Source organism: Stylophora pistillata, chromosome 3 (assembly GCF_964205215.1).
Source record: "Stylophora pistillata chromosome 3, jaStyPist1.2, whole genome shotgun sequence".
Taxonomy (NCBI): domain Eukaryota; kingdom Metazoa; phylum Cnidaria; class Anthozoa; order Scleractinia; family Pocilloporidae; genus Stylophora; species Stylophora pistillata.
The window spans coordinates 2,207,501-2,225,000 of NC_142521.1; the positions used below are offsets into that span (position 1 = coordinate 2,207,501).

Sequence of the window (17,500 nt, forward strand, 5' to 3'; positions counted from 1 at the left end):
AAAATGAATGATAGTTGGTGATAGTCAAAGTTATAGTTCACCACTAAATTTTCTCCGATTCTTATTGGTTTAAATCGATCACGTGACGCGATAGTGTTCATCCGTAGTGAGACACTATCAGCCCATAGTGCCCGTCCGCGGAAAATGCCCGGATGGATAGTGCCGGCCCGCGGAAAGTACCCGGATGGATAATGCCCGTCCGTGAAATATTTTCTCGTATTATTTAGCCAATGTCCGGTTGCGAGTTATTGACATTTGTGACAGGCTGTACGCATGGATAAACATTTGATTGATCTGCATTTTGGTGGGTTTTGACTGTTTTTCAACTGGCGCGCGGAAGAAAATCTAGTGGTGAACAATAAAGACAATGCAGTAAATGGCTTGAGCCCGGGGGTAACATGTGAAGGTGTAGTCTGATCGTCCGGGTGAGTGTAGTCCTGAGAAGGACTGTTGTCGGTGGTAGTGACTGACGTTTCGACAACCTGTGCGGAAGTCATCATCAGAGTCAAGTGAATGAAGAACATTCTACTGACAACAATCAGACGAAGAAGTTTCTCTTCGCCACTATAACTGTTTTGTTTTGTAACCATAGCAGCAACATATTAAGGACTTCTATGAAGGACAGCTGAATCGATTAAATTTCAGAATTAATCATGCAATTTGCGAAATCTTCGTTTTTTCCGCGGTGATCTTCGCATCTTCGATTTCTTCGGAAATATCCAGAGAAAGGCTCGTGTCTAAATAGATAGCATATCTAGTATAGTTTTCTCTCAAAACTTTTACCTAATTTTTAACTCACTTTTCCGGCTCTACAGGTGGCGAAATTAAATTAAAAAAATTGGGATCGGATATTTATCGTGATGTCACCTAAAGCCATTCCTAACACAATCCAATTACTCCTCAAATGAATAACAAATGAAAATTATATTGAGGGTTAGAAAAACTTCAAGAGAATTAATTTTTTATGAACACGCATGAAAATATTTCTTGCAGTTCAGGACTTTATTTTGGTCACTGTTTTCTTCTTCATGGACCTTTTTCCGCGGTGGTATTTGTTCCTCTCGCAGATACTGAGATAACTGACCTTCAGGCTGATAACTACAGTTATTTTAACGGCTGCAAGAGAAAACAGATGAAGAAGTTTTTCTTCGCCACTATAACTGTTTTGTTTTGTAACCATAGCAACAACATATTAAGGACCTCTATGACGGGACAGCTTGAATCGATTAAGTTTCACAATTAATCAGGAAAATTGTGAAACCCGCAAAAAAAAAGCAAAATCTTCATAACAAACTGAAATGAGGAACACTTTTGTGAGCTACTGATAAATATTGCTGACAATAGTTTCTCTGCTTTGAAAAGTAGTTAGAACAGTTCTGAATATTGATCGACTCGATCTACCCTCCACAACAGGAGACAGAACAAACTCACTCATTTTTTTGTCTCATCGTCGGGTCATTTAATGTGGAGGAAAGTGTGTTTGTTCTTCAACGTTCGCCTCTTGATAGCCATCGTATCCGCTGATAAACAATGCAGACGAGAAAGAAGCATGAGCGGAATGGCTCTACACGGATTTGTCTTCAAGAAGATCTCAGTAACTGCCATCCACGAGTGTGACTTCAGCTGTGAAAGAGAAATCAGGTGCCAGAGTTACAATTATGTAATCGGGGAAAAGTCTTGTGAACTGAATAACCGAACCAGAGAGGCAAGACCTAAGAACTTCCATTCAGACCCTGCTCGGTTTTATCACGTACGTTTTTTTGGCAGAGGTATGCATTAGATACTTTACAACCATAGCTATCCCCGGTGGCCGAGTCTGAATTGTGTGCAATCGAGGTTCTGTTCAGCAAGAGAATAAACGGCTAATTCTTGTGCTTCTTTTATCTACTTTATGTAACAGCTCCTCTGGGATCCATTCCAGAACTGCCTGCAGAGTCGTGTCGGGAAATAAAAGCGAGCGAAGGTAAAGACGTCATCAGCAAGAAATACTGGTTGGATTTAAGTGCATCTGGAAAGACAGCTTTGGTTTACTGCGACATGGAAATTGAAGGTCTAATTTCACAGTTGATTCGTTACTCCTAAATTTCAAATATACATTTTTATTATCTCTATCACTTGATCAGCAGGGATTTGCTAAAGCAAAGGCATAGAAAAAACCAGGAAAGATTTATTACTCGACGTTTCGGGGTCATCATGACTCCATTATCAAGAGACTAGTTTAAAAACATGCAAATAAGGAAAGGTACAAGAATAGCATAAATTAGACTGAACGGCTTAAACAAACACCTTGGCGCGGATGGAATCCGTTTGCACGTTCAGTGTTGGCTTACGCATGCGAATATACAACATTTCATTAACAAGGCAATCAAATTTGCCGTTACATTTGCCGTCACGAAATGTAACGGCAAATTTGATTGCCTTGTTAATGAAATGTTGTATATTCGCATGCGTAAGCCAACACTGAACGTGCAAACGGATTCCATCCGCGCCAAGGTGTTTGTTTAAGCCGTTCAGTCTAATTTATGCTATTCTTGTACCTTTCCTTATTTGCATGTTTTTAAACTAGTCTCTTGATAATGGAGTCATGATGACCCCGAAACGTCGAGTAATAAATCTTTCCTGGTTTTTTCTATTATCTCTATGTCCATTTTATAAGGTTTCGTAGTTTTTTCACTGAAGCTTGTTTGTCGCAAAACGCACCCACTTAAAGTTAAAAGTTAAGTTTTGCATATTCATTTCTTGTAATAGGAGTTAAAAGTGGAAATTTAAGATGTCACGACAGCTAAAAAAAACGTTCTGTTAAAATAGAAAAAAATAGTGATGTGGATGAATTTCTGTCAAAATTTCCTTTCCAATAGTATACATGCAGAACATGGCGGTTTCACACTGTTTTTTTTTTTTTTTTTTCATAGTAAGGCTGAGAAATGTCGTTACAAATTTTCAAAACAAACGTGCTGAGTTGCGCTCATTAAATCTTTTGTTTCGCTAAGGTCTTGTTCCTATCGCCGTCGTATCTTTCTTAAAATAGACCCTATCATTTCCTTGGGCTCTTTAAGGTCTTTAAGTCATCGAACATGTGAAAAATGAGCCTCTGATCATAAATTAAACTAGTGCAATACAATTTTCATTTCCGATGGTTTTGACAGTGTTAAATACAGGTTTTTCCTTAATTTCTCGGCATCGCGGTTTTAACTTACGTGATAAGGCAATTATTTTCACTCTTAGTGAACAACATGAAAAAGATCTGGATAACTTTTGAGTTTCTCATAAAGTAGATGATGAAAATAGAAGAATGTGAGATGATAAAATAAGATCAGCTGTTTGGACGTATGTTAACAGGAATTGACCTTTGATCGGGAACACAAGGGAATAAAAAACAATGAAATCCCGCCTTCTTTCCCGGATGTAGTGTTGAAATTTACGGTGCGACCTTGTTAATCCACATAACCTGCCTGTAAGCCTTCATTACTAACCCCCCCCCCCCCCCCCCCGCGGCACGCGTGCTAACTTTTTTTCGTCTACAAAGTTTGAACCCTTGAAGGGACTGGCTCTCACTATTATTAGTACCAGACTCCTTAGTATACTTCTCGATGGCTCACTTTGCTAAAGGCCTCAAATTCATTCGCTGGTGATCATGAAGAAATGATGATGAAGCAGCACTATCAATCGGGGCTGCTAACTTGGTATGATCACGGGAGAAGTGACATGTTATTCTCCCGACTCCTAGATTTGCCGATGAAGAAGACAAAATGATACGATATAGCGGAAATGCTGACTACGGGTGGTAGTCATAACCGCTTATGGAATTTCTTACTCCGGTGTTAGAATACTCCAGCTATTCTCCCAAACCTTTATCCATATCAATATGATTCATTTCTCGAATATGTTGTTACAAAGGAGATCGACGTCAGTTTTGATTCCTCTAGTACGTATGAAAGCGAGAATTTTATTGCTAATGATTTTAGGGGTATCATCTCATATAGAAAGAAAGCGATTTTAAAGTTCCCAGATCCGTAAATTGAATCTGTTTTGCTGGCTTATTAAAACTACATCAAACTATACTTCTATCTGTGGATCACCTTAATCCATACTGAACCGTGCGGTCCTAGCCTCACGCTGTATATTCTTTTTGTTGTTGTTGTATTCTGTAGAAAAAGCCGTCGACATTGCTTTTGTAATCGGTGCGTCTGGAGCTCAAGCGTCTTCAGTCTTTGCAAGAATGGTAGCCATCTTGAAGAACTTTGCTAATGAATATGAGATATCCGATGACAAAACTCGTGCTGCTCTAGTGGACTACAATGGTCCTGCGATTGCCAGGGTCTTCTTCAATGACGGTTACAGCAAAGCCAATTTTACAAGTTTCATGAGCAGCATACCTGGCCCTGGCGGACAACTAGGTACACTGAGCGGTGCTTTTACAAAAGTACGAGATGAGGTTTTTACAACAGAAAAAGGCGAGCGGCTATCTGCGGAGAATATTCTTGTTGTGCTAACCCAGGGAAACTTCGATGAGAATTCCACTGAGATCCAGAACGATATCACCAATTTTAGAAGCAATGCAGTGAAGGTCATTGTATTTGCCATCACGGAGGAGCCGGGCATAGACAAGTGGGAGAAGATCTCCTCGGGGATCAACCTCATAGTTATACCCGAGCCAAGTAAAGATACAGAGGAGGCAAAGAAATTGCCACATGCTGTGAGTAAAGGTAAGGAAATCTAAAAACGAAAGACTGCTTTCAAAAGAAGTTCCCTGCAAACTTGTGTCTTCTTCGCGTACGCTGGGTTGAATAAAACCGCGGTAAAAATTGTTGCTTGTTTGTTTTCAGCCTTCGCGCATTGTAGCTAAAATAATTGTTTGTGATGTCTCATCTTGCGCATGAAAGTAGAAGACTTTTGTCTGTGACAGTAAGTGACTTTTTGGGAAACTGTTTTCAAAATCTTTTGTTTTCACTTATCCACATAAGAAATCGTGCTTTTTGAAAACGGTTTGTCTTCAAAACGCTCCAGTTTTGACACCGTTCGCGAAAGTCTCCGTTTTCATCAGCGGCTTTGGCATTTTATTATGTACGATGGGCAAAAACGTGTCAAAAACAATGCGTTTTCAAACGAAATCGCATTTGTGTGGATGGTGCCTCAGTTTGACCGGGCGGCAAAGTGCAGCCGCTCTAACTAGTTCATTTGTTTCAAAATAAAAACATCTGCATTAACTGTAACAAGCTTTTTCTTTCAGCTGTTTTTGTTTGGGTTTGTTAAAGGATTGCAGTAGCAACCTAAACGATTTTGAATTTAATTCAATTTCAATTCTAAACAGAGTTTCGCAGCTGCGCAGAAGTGAAAGCATTCGGGTACTCTTCTGACGGCCATTACCTGCTTCATGTAAGCGACAGTTGCAAAGACCCAACGAGAATCTACTGCCATAATATGTCATCTAACACGCCGCAAGAGTTCATCACCCTGGAGTGTGGTAAAGAGAACAACTTTGCTAATGTGTATGCCCAGATGCTCCAAAATAGGGGCAACTGCAGTGGTGCTGTGCAATCCCCATCGTACTCAGATCGAGGCACCACTTCCTTCAGCAAAGTGCGCCTTGATATCACAACCATGAAAATTTTGAGCAATGTCTTCACCTTCGCGCAGACTCAGGGAGGTAAAGACATCCCATATGGCAAAGCTGGCGATTGCTATTCGTGGAATTCTGGTGACTGCCGGAAAGGTCAGTTCAAGGTTGACTTGAGCGGGACGAGACTTCGTGTTCGGAACGATGTGAACTGGAAATTTTCGGGATGGCCGAAAAGTTTGACGATGCAGGACTACCAGAAGTCGCCTGATGGTGCAGTGGTGTCTGCCAAGTGTGGAGGTGCATGTGGTTCATGTTCTCCATCTGAGGGATTTATCATATTGGAACCTTTGTGTTCTATTCCTGCTCGTAGGTATCAGGAATAAATTTTCCCCTTTTACAGCTTTCTTGACACAACTATGTTGCCGTGTGATTATTCAGTAATAGATAAGAAATGACGTCAACATTTGGTGAGAAGAAAAGTGGAAGTGGCGCCGAGTGTCACTGATTTTTTGTGGTCTCTTATTGTCCTGACCCACGGCAATAGTGACGTCATCTCTGCCTGCCTTTCAGTTCGTCTGTATGTCTGTCTTTCTACCTGCATGCCTAACTTAAAACCAAATTATGATTGCGTGAAACTTAAAGCTCTCTTTTTATGTTTTCTTTTGCCTGTAGTTCTGTGTCAGGAATCCAAACCTTAGATCTGATGTCAGTGGGCGGTGTGAATGCCTAAAATTATAATTTGCTGAGATCATGTACAAGTGAATGTCATAATATGACTTATCATTGTATAGTTAAGGCTCCTCACTGACTGTGAATGACTGACGCCTTTAGGGGTGCGATACTGGCCCGGTACTGACAGAATTTTTAATTTTATTTCATCAGGGTAGGAAGAGCCATCTCGTTGATCCTTACAAGACAACTGGAGGTCATTCGATCGATAAGGATCATTATCATCTACAGTCTGACACTGATAATCTAGGACTTGGTGTTATATTTCTACCACTAAGTTATGTAAACACAAGTGAATAACACGCAATGATCGCATAATTTCTAAAACAATTCAATGGCAATCTAATGCCGATTGAATGAATTTGTTTTCCTGTTATAGTGGTCCATAATTAGGAGAAAAGACTGATGAAGAAGGCCGGCAAAAGTCAAATATAAAAACACAGCTGTGCAGTTTTGATTGGGAGCTCCCTGTCCGTACACAATCTTTTGTTTTTTTATGTCGTTTAACCCTCAGCAATGATGGAAAGTTTCCACCGGTCAGTAAGTTTAAAATGTAAGTTCACATACAAAACCTAAAATAGTAGGAAAATGACAAATTTTTTTTATTTCTGGTGACCAAAATTTCACAGAATGAAAACTTGCTAGGACTCGACAGGAACCGATGAAATGTATAGCTGCACTTGGGAGGAGCGTATCTCGTGCCCTTTAATTTTTTGCCTAAATATACCGTATCCTGTGGTTTTTTTATCCCCTCAATTCCAGTTCGACACTCCTGAATCTCTATATTTTAAATGTACCACATCCCGTTAATTTTTTCCTTAGGTATCCTGTATCCCGGTAATTTCTTATACAAACATACAGTATCCAGAGAACCACTAATGGGACCTCATTTGTATATTACATCTCTTTTATTTGATTATTCAAATTAAACATTTATGTAGCAATCAGAGACTGGTTTAAGAACGAATGCAAAACGAGAGAAAACAAAAGAAACTGAAAAAACTATGCTAGAACGATTTTTTAGAAAATCCGCCGTACTTTATCAGGGATATCAAACATGAAAGGCTTATTTGGCCTTGATTGATATTCCGTCGTTATTGTAAGTCAGAAGTGAATAATAGCTATGCTGTTAACTGAAGACTATCCTATCTGAAGATAAGAAGGCGGAATTAATTAAGTCAGGAGTCTGCTGGTCTCATTTTCATCTCGGTCCTCTTCAAGGAGGAATAACTTTTCCAGCGATACCAAGTCACCTCGTTAAGGGCTGAGTGCTTTCCATGATAATAGAAGTCATTCAAGTCATTATTTCAGATTTTAAATTCATTTGTGGCAAAAATAAAATTTCAACTCCTGGCAAAGTTACAGCTGTTATGTTTATTCATGCCAAAAAATTACATTACATTTGCCTCTAATTTTTTTTTTCGTTTCCAGGCCCCCAATAGTGACACAAAATCATAGCGGAAGTTGTTAACTTTTTAGCGAAAAGCAGAACTAGACAAAGTTAACGATAACCTTATCCAAATGTACGGTTAGATTTACGATATATATTTATTACTCTATCTAGAAGTCGCAAAATACTTTGGAAAAGTGAAAAATAAACCATGTAAATCGGGCTTCGAAGTCGTCGAACTTAGAAGAAGCCGTGACTGGTATTGACCGCTCGGCCAAAACAAACTCATCACTTCAAGCGGCCTAGTCATTTAAAACATGCGTATGTCGCGTATGTACGGGGTTGATCTGGAAATCCTGGGATCTAATAAACATTTTGGCCCCAAATTCGTACGTGTTGGAGCGAAAAAATACATGTAAACCGGCGATTGAAAAGTACTTCTTCGCAGATGTTGGCGATGTTGCGCAATGTCCGGGCTATTCTTGTACTTTTGCATTACGTTTGTGTTGTTTTGTGCAGTAGGGGCCGTGCAAAACGACGAAGAAGGCGCATGCTAGCATTTCTTTGGCTACACGGGAAACTGATATCCGAAACTGAAGCAGAAAATGCAATGGACAGATGAAATTGTGTTGCTCGTGCCAAAACTTGAGATTAAAAGTGTTGGTAAGAAGTCTCAAGTAATTTTTTTTTTTTTAAAAAACTGGAGCAAATTTAGTACTCAGTTGCACCTGGAATTCTTTGTGGAGTTATCTTCTCATTCCTTTTACCCATGTAATTGATCGATGTTTTCTGATTTGTATCCTTTTGTCTAATTAGTATTTTATTTGGCTCTCAAACGGGTACACTGTAAGCTAATTCCAGTCAGATTTTTCTCCCCTCCCCCCACCTCCCCTTGCTGTGTCATGTCACTCGTCCGAAACCTTCCACCCGTCCAATATGGCGACCGAATATTAATATTTGCCGCGCTGAAACACAAACTACCGCCTGCAGGAGGCAATCCTTTGCATAAACGTTTATTTCAACAGAGCTCTTTTTCGTGTCGATATACTGGCTTCTACGGTGGCCCAGAAGGCTCAACGCAAACAAAAAATATACTGCAGCAAATAAAAGATATACTGCAGCAATTAAAAAATACACTGTAGGAAATAAAAAATATACTGCAGAAAATAAAAAATATGCTGGAGCAAATAAAAATATACTGCAGCAAATAAAAAAAAAATCATAACACAAAGAAAAAAGGACCGCAGCAGATAAAAAAATGCAACGCAAACAAAAACTACTGCAGCAAATAAAATGTGCAACGCAAACAAGAAAAAAGAAAACGCAACCAAAAAAAGCTGGAACGCAACGCCAAGGAAGACTGGGTAATAGTTCTTAGTTTCCCGCCAAAACGGCATAAACTGGAACTCGCATTTGGTTATGAGCGAAAGCGATCAGCGTAGGATTATAGAAAATTACTCGCATTTGGTTATGGACGAAAGCGATCAGCGTAGGATTATAGAAAATTACATTCATCAAGGGTATGAAAATAGAGTTATCATCGATTTTTTAAAGTAGCAGCATGGTACCAGTACTGTTATGCAGAACATGGTTTGGGAAAGGTGAACAAGCAAAGCATGTAACGAGTGTTGGCGGGAAACTAAGAACTATTACCCAGTCTTCCTTGGCGTTGCGTTCCAATTTGTTTTGTTTGCGTTTTCTCTTTTTTTTGTTTGCGTTGCATATTTTATTTGCTGCAGTATTTTTGTTTGCGGTGCATTTTTTTATTTGCTGCGTACTTTTTTTCTTTGGGTTTTGATTTTTTTTATTTGATGCAGTATATTTTTTATTTGCTGCAGTATATTTTTTGTTTGCGTTGAGCCTTCTGGGCCACCGTAGGCTTCCTGCCATGATACGCGCAAAATTGACCAGCTGTTTTGATATTAAAAAATCAACCATGTTATGATTACGCCCAAGTATCCCCTCAGCTTGTGTTATCTCGGGTTTTTACGGGATTCCACGATTGATTTGTTTGGTTCGAGAGTTTTTAAGGGAAATTTTGTCCATGGAGAATTTGAGCTTTAGTTAATTGAGCACTCTCGTGGCTCAAGAAATGCCTAATTCGGAAGAGGTAAGAAATATGTTAGATTTGTATTAGATTCCTCGTAATCACGCGTTGTAAAAACGAAATTCAGGCGAGACGTGTCCTAAAATTTCTTGTTCTTTCGTGTCTCAGGGTTTTACGTTTGGGGATTTCACAGCTGAAGAATGGGAAAAGTACTTCAGTAATTCAGCAGCCCAAATCGGAAATATACCACCGGTTGAGGTAAAAATTAGCTCAGTAGATCTCTTAATGATGCGTACGTCGGGGAAATTGTGTTTAATTTCAAGGATTACATTGCAGGTCGAGACAAAATTTACTCACGCTTTAGTTTTCGATCGTCTCTCGCATTGGTTTCTTTTTTGTTTTACTGAGGTTTTCTATTTTGTAGTTTCTCTTCGACTTCGATAACTCAGATCACGAGGAACGAGGCGATGGTTTTAACGGTACCGGTATGTATCTAATACTTTTGTAATTTACCTTCGCGCGAGCATCCTGACTCGGAAAACGAGATTATTTCAAAAATATACATCGACATTTAATTTGCGAGGCGCTACTGGTTGATCTTGAGAGATAATGAAATTAGCGACTTATGATTGTGATGATTGTTGGTCGCAAATATGAGCAATATTCTGGCTCGTCTTTGATATGCCGGAAGATGAGTTCAAATTTAAAAATTTGGTGTGATATCGAGTTTGTGTAGTGTTCAGATCGAAGAGGATCTGAGAGGGTGGGGCACAGTGATATATCGAAATACCATCAGTGATAATGGTTGTAAATAGAATTCCCTTGTCAAGTAATGAATTTTCCTAAATATTGGTCACTCTGTTATGTGCAGACAGTGACAATACCCACTTCCTTAGTTTGTTGAAGGTCAGGGCGATTTAAATATATATTTTGTTTCGATTTTTTCTTACTACGAGAAACTGATGAATAAAACAGATTGTAACCAATTATGCCCAGCAAAAAGTGCAGATTAATATCTCTGTTATTTCAATTGGAATTAAAAAGTTTTCATCACAAGCAATTATGAAGTAAATGTCGTGGATGGAAAGTAACAAATTTATTGCTAAGCTCAGGTACATGTAAACTTCAGTGGTCCTGTGACACCTATGAAAGGTACAAATTTATTGCTAAGCTCAGTTACATGTAAACTTCAGTGGTCCTGTGACCCCTATGAAAGGTACAAATTTATTGCTAGGCTCAGGTACATGTAAACTTCAGTGGTCCTGTGACCCCTATGAAAGGTACAATTTTATTGCTAAGCTCAGGTACATTTAAACTTCAGTGGTCCTGTGACCCCTATGAAAGGTACAATTTATTGCTAAGCTCAGGTACATTTAAACTTCAGTGGTCCTGTGATTCCTATGAAAGGTAGAGATATACAGACTGTTAAAGAATTACATTTGATTATCATTCTTCTGAGAACTTCTTGGTTACTAGGAATTAGCATTCACACAAGGTTGGGTCAAATACCTTCCTCCACATGCCTGTATTGTATATTAAGAGGCAACGGTCTTCTTCATTTGGCAACAAAATTGGTTATGTGATGATATCCATGTTACTTCTTCAGATCTGTTTATTATTTCCCTTTTTTATTGTGCTTCACATTGTAATACTTTTTTTGTACAATAGGCTTAACTCTTTAATTCCAAAGATCTGCTTGTTAATTCTCCCCTCTAGCTGCCACTCATCTCCTTATAAATTAATTGTGAGAATATGGTGTTAGATGAAGATAACATCATCTACCTGTTTTGAGTCCATGGGAGAACTTACAAGTGATTGAGTCATGTACTTCTGACCAGCTTAATTGTTTGAATATTGTTTGAATATTCCATGCATGACATAGAGTTTCAAATTGGTATTGAAATATTGTGATATTTGGCAAGTTTTTTTTCGTGTTAATGCTGAATTTGCTGATTTTTCTTTTTGCGGTATTGCTGTGTTCAGAACCTCCCCTAATGTTTCCCCTCCATGTGTGATCAAGACATAATTTCTCCTTACAATATGAATACAGCAGACAAGTGATGAGAAAAAGAAAAATATAAGGTAGGTATTCTTAGCAGATCCCATTCCAAATTCTCCAAACTAATATCATAAGAAGAAGTGTATGGCAGACATAAAGGAGAATTAAATATGAGATTTAGGGAGTTTATGGGTTGATATCACTGCCATATCCATGTCTTAAAGTAACATCATTTGTTTTCCTGTCTGGTAGCTGGTGACACCTCAACACAGGTCTCATCAAGTGACAGTTCTGCGGCAGCTAAGAATGTCACAGCAGGTCTTGAAGACTCAGGTGTTGAAGTGGGACAAGAAAGTGAACAGGAAACTTCTTCAGGAAAATTGGTGAGGACAACAGCTGGTGTAGGTGATACAGTAGCTCGTTCACCAGAAGCAAAGCAGAAACAAGTCACGCGATTGTCAGATAAAACCGTCCAAAGTAACTCTGAACACTTTGTGTTTTGTGGAAACAGCAACAAAGAGCCTGAACAAGATGTGACAGAAAGTAAAACTGAAAGGTAAAGGAGTGGCTTCAAATTCTATGTGGCATAAAAAATATTCAGTTTTGATTTGTGTCTTCTGATGCTTGAAACATCAGCTGTTAAACCTTTATGAGGGCCAATTTACGTTATCAACTTAGGCAATAAAATGTCAAAAGGAGCCAACCTTTTTCCACTCAAACTTCAACAAAGCAGCCAAGGAATGTAGGATATTTTTTGTCCTTTTCTATTGAATTGGCATGGCATGTATTCAGTGAAATTTTTCTCATATTAAGTAGAGAGTGTTGTGCTCAGCAAGTAACAAGAGGTGTTTGATTTGCTCGCCTGGCTACCCTAGCATCAGATGTGAGTTGAAGGTTTCTTTGCTTCTCCCTCTGACATTGAGGGTTCTATTGTTTTCATCCCTTGGGAAGAACCAACACTGTAAATTCTGGATTTTTCTGAGAACAGAGGGCTTAGAAAACTGCCTTGTTTATGTTGACTGCTACATATATATATATTTTTTTATTTATTTGTTTATTTTGATTATGTTCCATTCTTTATAGAAACATGTGCATGGGGATTAATTGTTAAGTAATTGATGTCTGGATTCAGGGAAACTTTTAAGTTGAGAACATTCACAAATACATGTATTGTTTACTGAAGAAGTATTGTTTTATTTTGCAGTCCCCCAAGAACTTCAGCACCTGATGTTGACAACTTCCCTCCCTTGTCATTAACAGTGAACACCCAGAGAGCTCTGGAGAAGACGGAAAATGAAAGATCACGCAAGCGTCGCAAGAGAAGGAGGCAAAGAAAGAGGTCTGGATCTCTGTCCAGCTCTTCTAGTGAATGTAGTGAAAAAGAAAGGGCTTCAGTTAATTCCACTGGCCCTGGTTCAAAAGGAAAAGCTGTTCTATCTCTACCTACTGCATATAAAGTTGCTGTCAGTGATGTCGTGAAAGAAACTTCAAAAGTACATGTAAATGTTTTGAACTCAGCATTAAAGGAGCAAAAATCAGGTGCCGTTTCTACCACAGACAAAAGAACAGCTGTACAGAGGAAAAGCACAAGTTCTTGTGATGGGGACACTGTTGAAGAAAGAAAGAGTTCTTTATCAACAGATGGCACATCAAACAGCCCTGTTCACAGCGACACAGACATGAAAGTTACAGTTTCCATTAGCACTACACAAGGTAACCTAAGTTCTAATCAGACTTGTAAAGTCCCAGAACAAGAACATGAAGGTCCCATCCCAGTGGATCAGAGTGTAAAAACAAGCAGTACAGCAGAAGAAATCACTTGCAAAAAAGATCAGCCTCCAAAGCCTTCATCATAGGCAGACTTGTTCAAAAACTCTGCAAAACCATCGTCTGGTATTGTAGTTAAAACAACAAGTCTTGTTGTGAGAACTGAAATGCAAACAATTTCAAATCTTAAAATGACAGAAGATGATACAATGCAAACCACAGTTAGTGTGGAGGAGGACAAGTTTGCTAAGAAATTTGCAGGTAAATACCACAAAAGATTCTGTCAGCCTGTCTGTTTTTTCTGTTTGTCTGTTTTTTCTGTTTGTCTGTCAGTCTGTCCATCAGTCTGTCTGTCAGTCTGTCAGACAGTCTGTCCATCCATCTGTTTTTCTGTCTCTCTGTCAGTCTGTCTGTCGATCTGTCAGTCTTTCTATCTATCCGTATGTCTATCTGTTTATCTTTGGTTGTCTTTCTGTCTGTCTGCTTTGCAGTCAGTCATTTTCCAAGTAAACATTCTTGAACTTGATGTGGTTGTACTGACCTTCCAGTGTTTTCCTCAAGGGGATACCAAGTATGGACTGTAAGTGTTGCACTGTTTGTGTGCATGTACGTGCATGCGTGTGTGTGTGTGTGTGTGTGTGTGTGTGTGTGCATGTGTATGTGTGTGAAAATTATCAGCTGAATGTTACCAGTACGTAAAGTTAGGCTGTAGTGAGATTGTGTATCTCATAAAACAAAAAGGATGTGAAGAAATTCATCTTGAGGTGTAGAATATAACTAAGTTTAAATTATGCATCAAGACTGAAGAAGGAAAAAAAATTTTCCAGAAGTGCAATGGCTAGAGGAGACTTGAGTTCTGATGCACATTTTCATTTTATGGGTTTATTGTTACTACTGACAGTAAGTGAACTGAAAGGTCATCATAACTGAGAAAAGTAACACTTACCTTGTAAACTGAGTTCAAACATTCCTTTGTGACTTTTTTTAAATTAATATTTTGCAGAAAGTATTCAAAGACAAGAATTAGGATACATCCAAAAACCTTACATCCCAAGAGGACTGATCAACCAAGGGAACTGGTGTTACATTAATGCTGTATCTTTTCAGTTACACTAGGAAATGTTTAGTTGAACCCTTTACACCTTATAATCAGTAGCCATATTCTTCGTACTGTACATTTTCTTTGGCACTGACAGATAATTTGTTTAACAATCATTTCTTTCATTCTCATGGTTTTAATGAGTGATTCGGCAGAGTATAGCTATAAGGTGAAATAAGCTACTTATCACCCTTAGGGGTTTAAAGGTTGAAAAGGTCCCACAAATTAATTAGATGAAAGACAGAATTCATTTCTTTCTTGATTGCCTCTGCGATGGCTTTTTAACTCCAAATTGAATCTCATTTGTATTGAGAACAGCAAATGTTTTTTTGTCCTTAACTGTGATCAGACTCTTCAAGCTCTGGTGGGGTGTCCACCATTTTTCAACCTACTGAGGCAGTTGCCTTTATTAATGGAAAGAGGTCTAACATCAACACCTATTTTAGACAGTCTGTAAGTGAAAATTTTCTCCTCTTGTAGAGGAAAACTCTTTCATCAATAATTGTTAGTGACTGTGAATATATATAAAATTTATATAAATATGTGAAGTGCAGTTTTCATATTCTTTTCTTAAACCACAGTTCACATATATGATTTTCATATATATTCACAATCATTGATTCACCACTTCATGGGTTCATTACAAACCAACAGAATGACCAGCTGCCAGTTGGCTTGTTAGCTCAGTCAATAGCGCACTGCACCAGTATTGCAGAGGGCATGGGTTCAAATCCTGTACAGGCCTGAATTTTTTAATTTTCAGGCCTTATTTTCACTACTGTTTAAATTGTGTTCATTACTGCAAATATCGCTTTCATTTTCAAAAATTGTTAAATTGGCAACCCTTCCTCAGTTTAATAGTTTTTGACCTTTAAAACAATTTTTTAAATTTTGTAAGATGGGGAGTGTGATTTATGAGGCCAGGATGTTCTGCCCAATATTAAGCATGGCTGCCTTTTCCACAATGTGTTCATGCAAAACAAATGAACTTGCTAACCAGTATACCAAAGCAAGGAATAGAACCCAACTCCATTTTCAAGCATATTTCTGAAGATTATGAATATTTTTCTTTTACAGAATAGTGTTTATGAATGAGTTTAAGAACACAAAGGTTAAACCAGGTATGTGTGTACAACAACTGTGATAATTGTTTTTAGAATAGTGCCATAAGTGAGTGATCTGGGCAAGCAAGCTCACTTTACATGTTGCAGCTGTCATATCAGATATTTGATCTTACAAATTGCAGTTATTTTGTATATTATAACAATGTTTAGAGTTTTGCATAATCCCCCTCATTTTAATCATAACGATCCTTGAAAATCATACTGTTCATAAAGAAAGAATATTTTACTAAAATATCCTCTTGATTGGTACTCTTTATTCTGAGTGGGTAATTCATGTTTTTTTGTTGTTGTTGTTGTTTCTTTAACTTTTAGGTGGCAGGTCTCCTTCTTCAAAACCGGAGTTTAACCCTGGTGAACAATTTGAACCTGTCCATGTATACAAGATAATTTGGATATATCAACAAAGTTGAAATGGTAAATTGGCCACCGTAATGATTACAAAAGCTGACGTTTCGAGCGTTAGCCCTTCGTCGGAGCGAAGGACGAAGGGCTAACGCTCGAAACGTCAGCTTTTGTAATCATTACGGTGGCCCATTTACCATTTCAACTTTGTTGATATATCCAAATTATTTCGTTACTCCCACCGACGCAGCCCCAAACAGTTTCTTTCGAAACTATCAGATTTATTCACATGTATACAAGATGCTAACAATAATTCAGAGCTCACTCTCAGTCAAGGTGAGTTTATATATAGGAACGAAGTGATACTTGCTTAAAATTCTTATTTGCTGTTTTTTCTCTTATGGTCCTATTAGTGTGAAGGGAAGGCAAAGTTGCGTAGATGATGTTTTAATGGGAAGTACCCCTAACTGGGTTTAGACCTTATTGGGCAGGAAACACCTGTCCCTTCTCAATTGCTTGGTGTCCCGAACTCTTCTCGCTGTAAACTCTTGCCTTCTCTATATCAAGAGATAGACAGATGGTCTAGAAGTTTAGTGAGCTTGCTTTGTGAAGAGTTAGAACACAGATGTGTCATGAATCTAAAAAATGTTTTATTCTCCTCAACTATGGCCACGGAAAGACAAAAACAAATAAGCAAAGAAACAAATGGTCCTGCCCCAAAGAGAATAGATTGGTCAAAATCTCTTGCTTAGCCACGTAGACTTGTTGAATAAAGGCTGTCCACGCCGTTTTTTTCTTGACAAAACTTACAAAGAAAATGATCACAAACTATGTATTGTTTAAGAAGGGTGTTGCAATTTGTTGAACTTTCTTGTAGGGTCGGCAAGAGGATGCTCAAGAGTTTCTCAGCTGCATTTTAAATGGATTACACGAAGAGATGCTGCAGTTTGCAAAGATAATATCAGCACCATTGAAAGGTAAAGATTTTTTTCAGATTCTCTCCTCGTTATTCCTCTGACTGCAGTAAGTAGCGTTTGTATTTTACCAGTAGTCTCTTATTGTTAGTGCTGCGAGTGTTGGCGCGAGCGTTTCTTTGCCGCTGCTGCGAGAGAGTTTGAGCTCAGCGAGAGTTCTGCGAGAGGTGTGGATGAGACCCCTCTCGCTGTCTCGCCTCCAACTCTCTCGCGGACAAAGAAAGGCTAGTGTCACAGGGGTGATAGGGAGGACCTGCTCGCTGGCTCTGGCCTTTGGTGAGTGAACGACAAAACTACTGGAACAAAAACTAGAACTCCATGTCAACGGATCATTTCAAAAGAAGGGTTTAAACTGTTTATTTATGTTTTTTTAGCCCCAGAGAAAGATGTGGACTTGTTATTGAAGGCTAATGACTCGGTAGATGATGAGGAACTTTTCGCTGGAGAGCAGGGAGATGATGGGGACTGG

General features: G+C 38.6%; 2 protein-coding genes and 1 pseudogene across 7 annotated transcripts in view; all 3 read left to right on the forward strand.

Annotated features, from left to right (window-relative positions):
• The first annotated feature begins 1,274 nt into the window (after positions 1–1,274).
• On the forward strand, positions 1,275–7,233 carry LOC148734069 (uncharacterized). The gene is made up of 4 exons (XM_088754247.1): positions 1,275–2,050; positions 4,152–4,706; positions 5,312–5,926; positions 6,443–7,233. Exons 1-4 carry the CDS (start codon positions 2,038–2,040, stop codon positions 6,445–6,447), a joined length of 1,188 nt encoding a protein of 395 aa, XP_088610373.1. The 5' UTR covers positions 1,275–2,037; the 3' UTR covers positions 6,448–7,233.
• Positions 7,234–9,649: 2,416 nt separating this feature from the next.
• Positions 9,650–17,500, forward strand: part of LOC148734070 (uncharacterized) — an 8,257-nt pseudogene continuing 406 nt past the window's right edge. Inside the window, exons 1-12 of the transcript XR_015998284.1 lie at positions 9,650–9,789; positions 9,895–9,984; positions 10,151–10,211; positions 11,978–12,281; positions 12,930–13,753; positions 14,496–14,587; positions 14,941–15,044; positions 15,669–15,712; positions 16,028–16,083; positions 16,337–16,393; positions 16,935–17,034; positions 17,406–17,500. The exon at positions 17,406–17,500 is cut by the window's right edge and continues 43 nt beyond it. The product of XR_015998284.1 is annotated as an uncharacterized LOC148734070 (transcript). The remainder of the gene's footprint in view (positions 9,790–9,894; positions 9,985–10,150; positions 10,212–11,977; positions 12,282–12,929; positions 13,754–14,495; positions 14,588–14,940; positions 15,045–15,668; positions 15,713–16,027; positions 16,084–16,336; positions 16,394–16,934; positions 17,035–17,405) is intronic.
• LOC148734071 (uncharacterized) overlaps positions 17,406–17,500 on the forward strand; it is a 5,594-nt gene continuing 5,499 nt past the window's right edge. For all 5 annotated transcript variants that reach the window (XM_088754261.1, XM_088754262.1, XM_088754259.1 and 2 more), the window contains exon 1: positions 17,406–17,500. This exon is cut by the window's right edge and continues 43 nt beyond it. The gene's annotated coding sequence lies outside the window, so the exon portion shown is untranslated.

What these genes read in the sequence shown, in the direction of transcription:
- LOC148734069 (XM_088754247.1), top strand. An exon ending in GCCACATGCTGTGAGTAAAG is followed by an intron (nt 4,707 to 5,311) that starts GTAAGGAAATCT and finishes AATTCTAAACAG; the next exon opens with AGTTTCGCAGCTGCGCAGAA.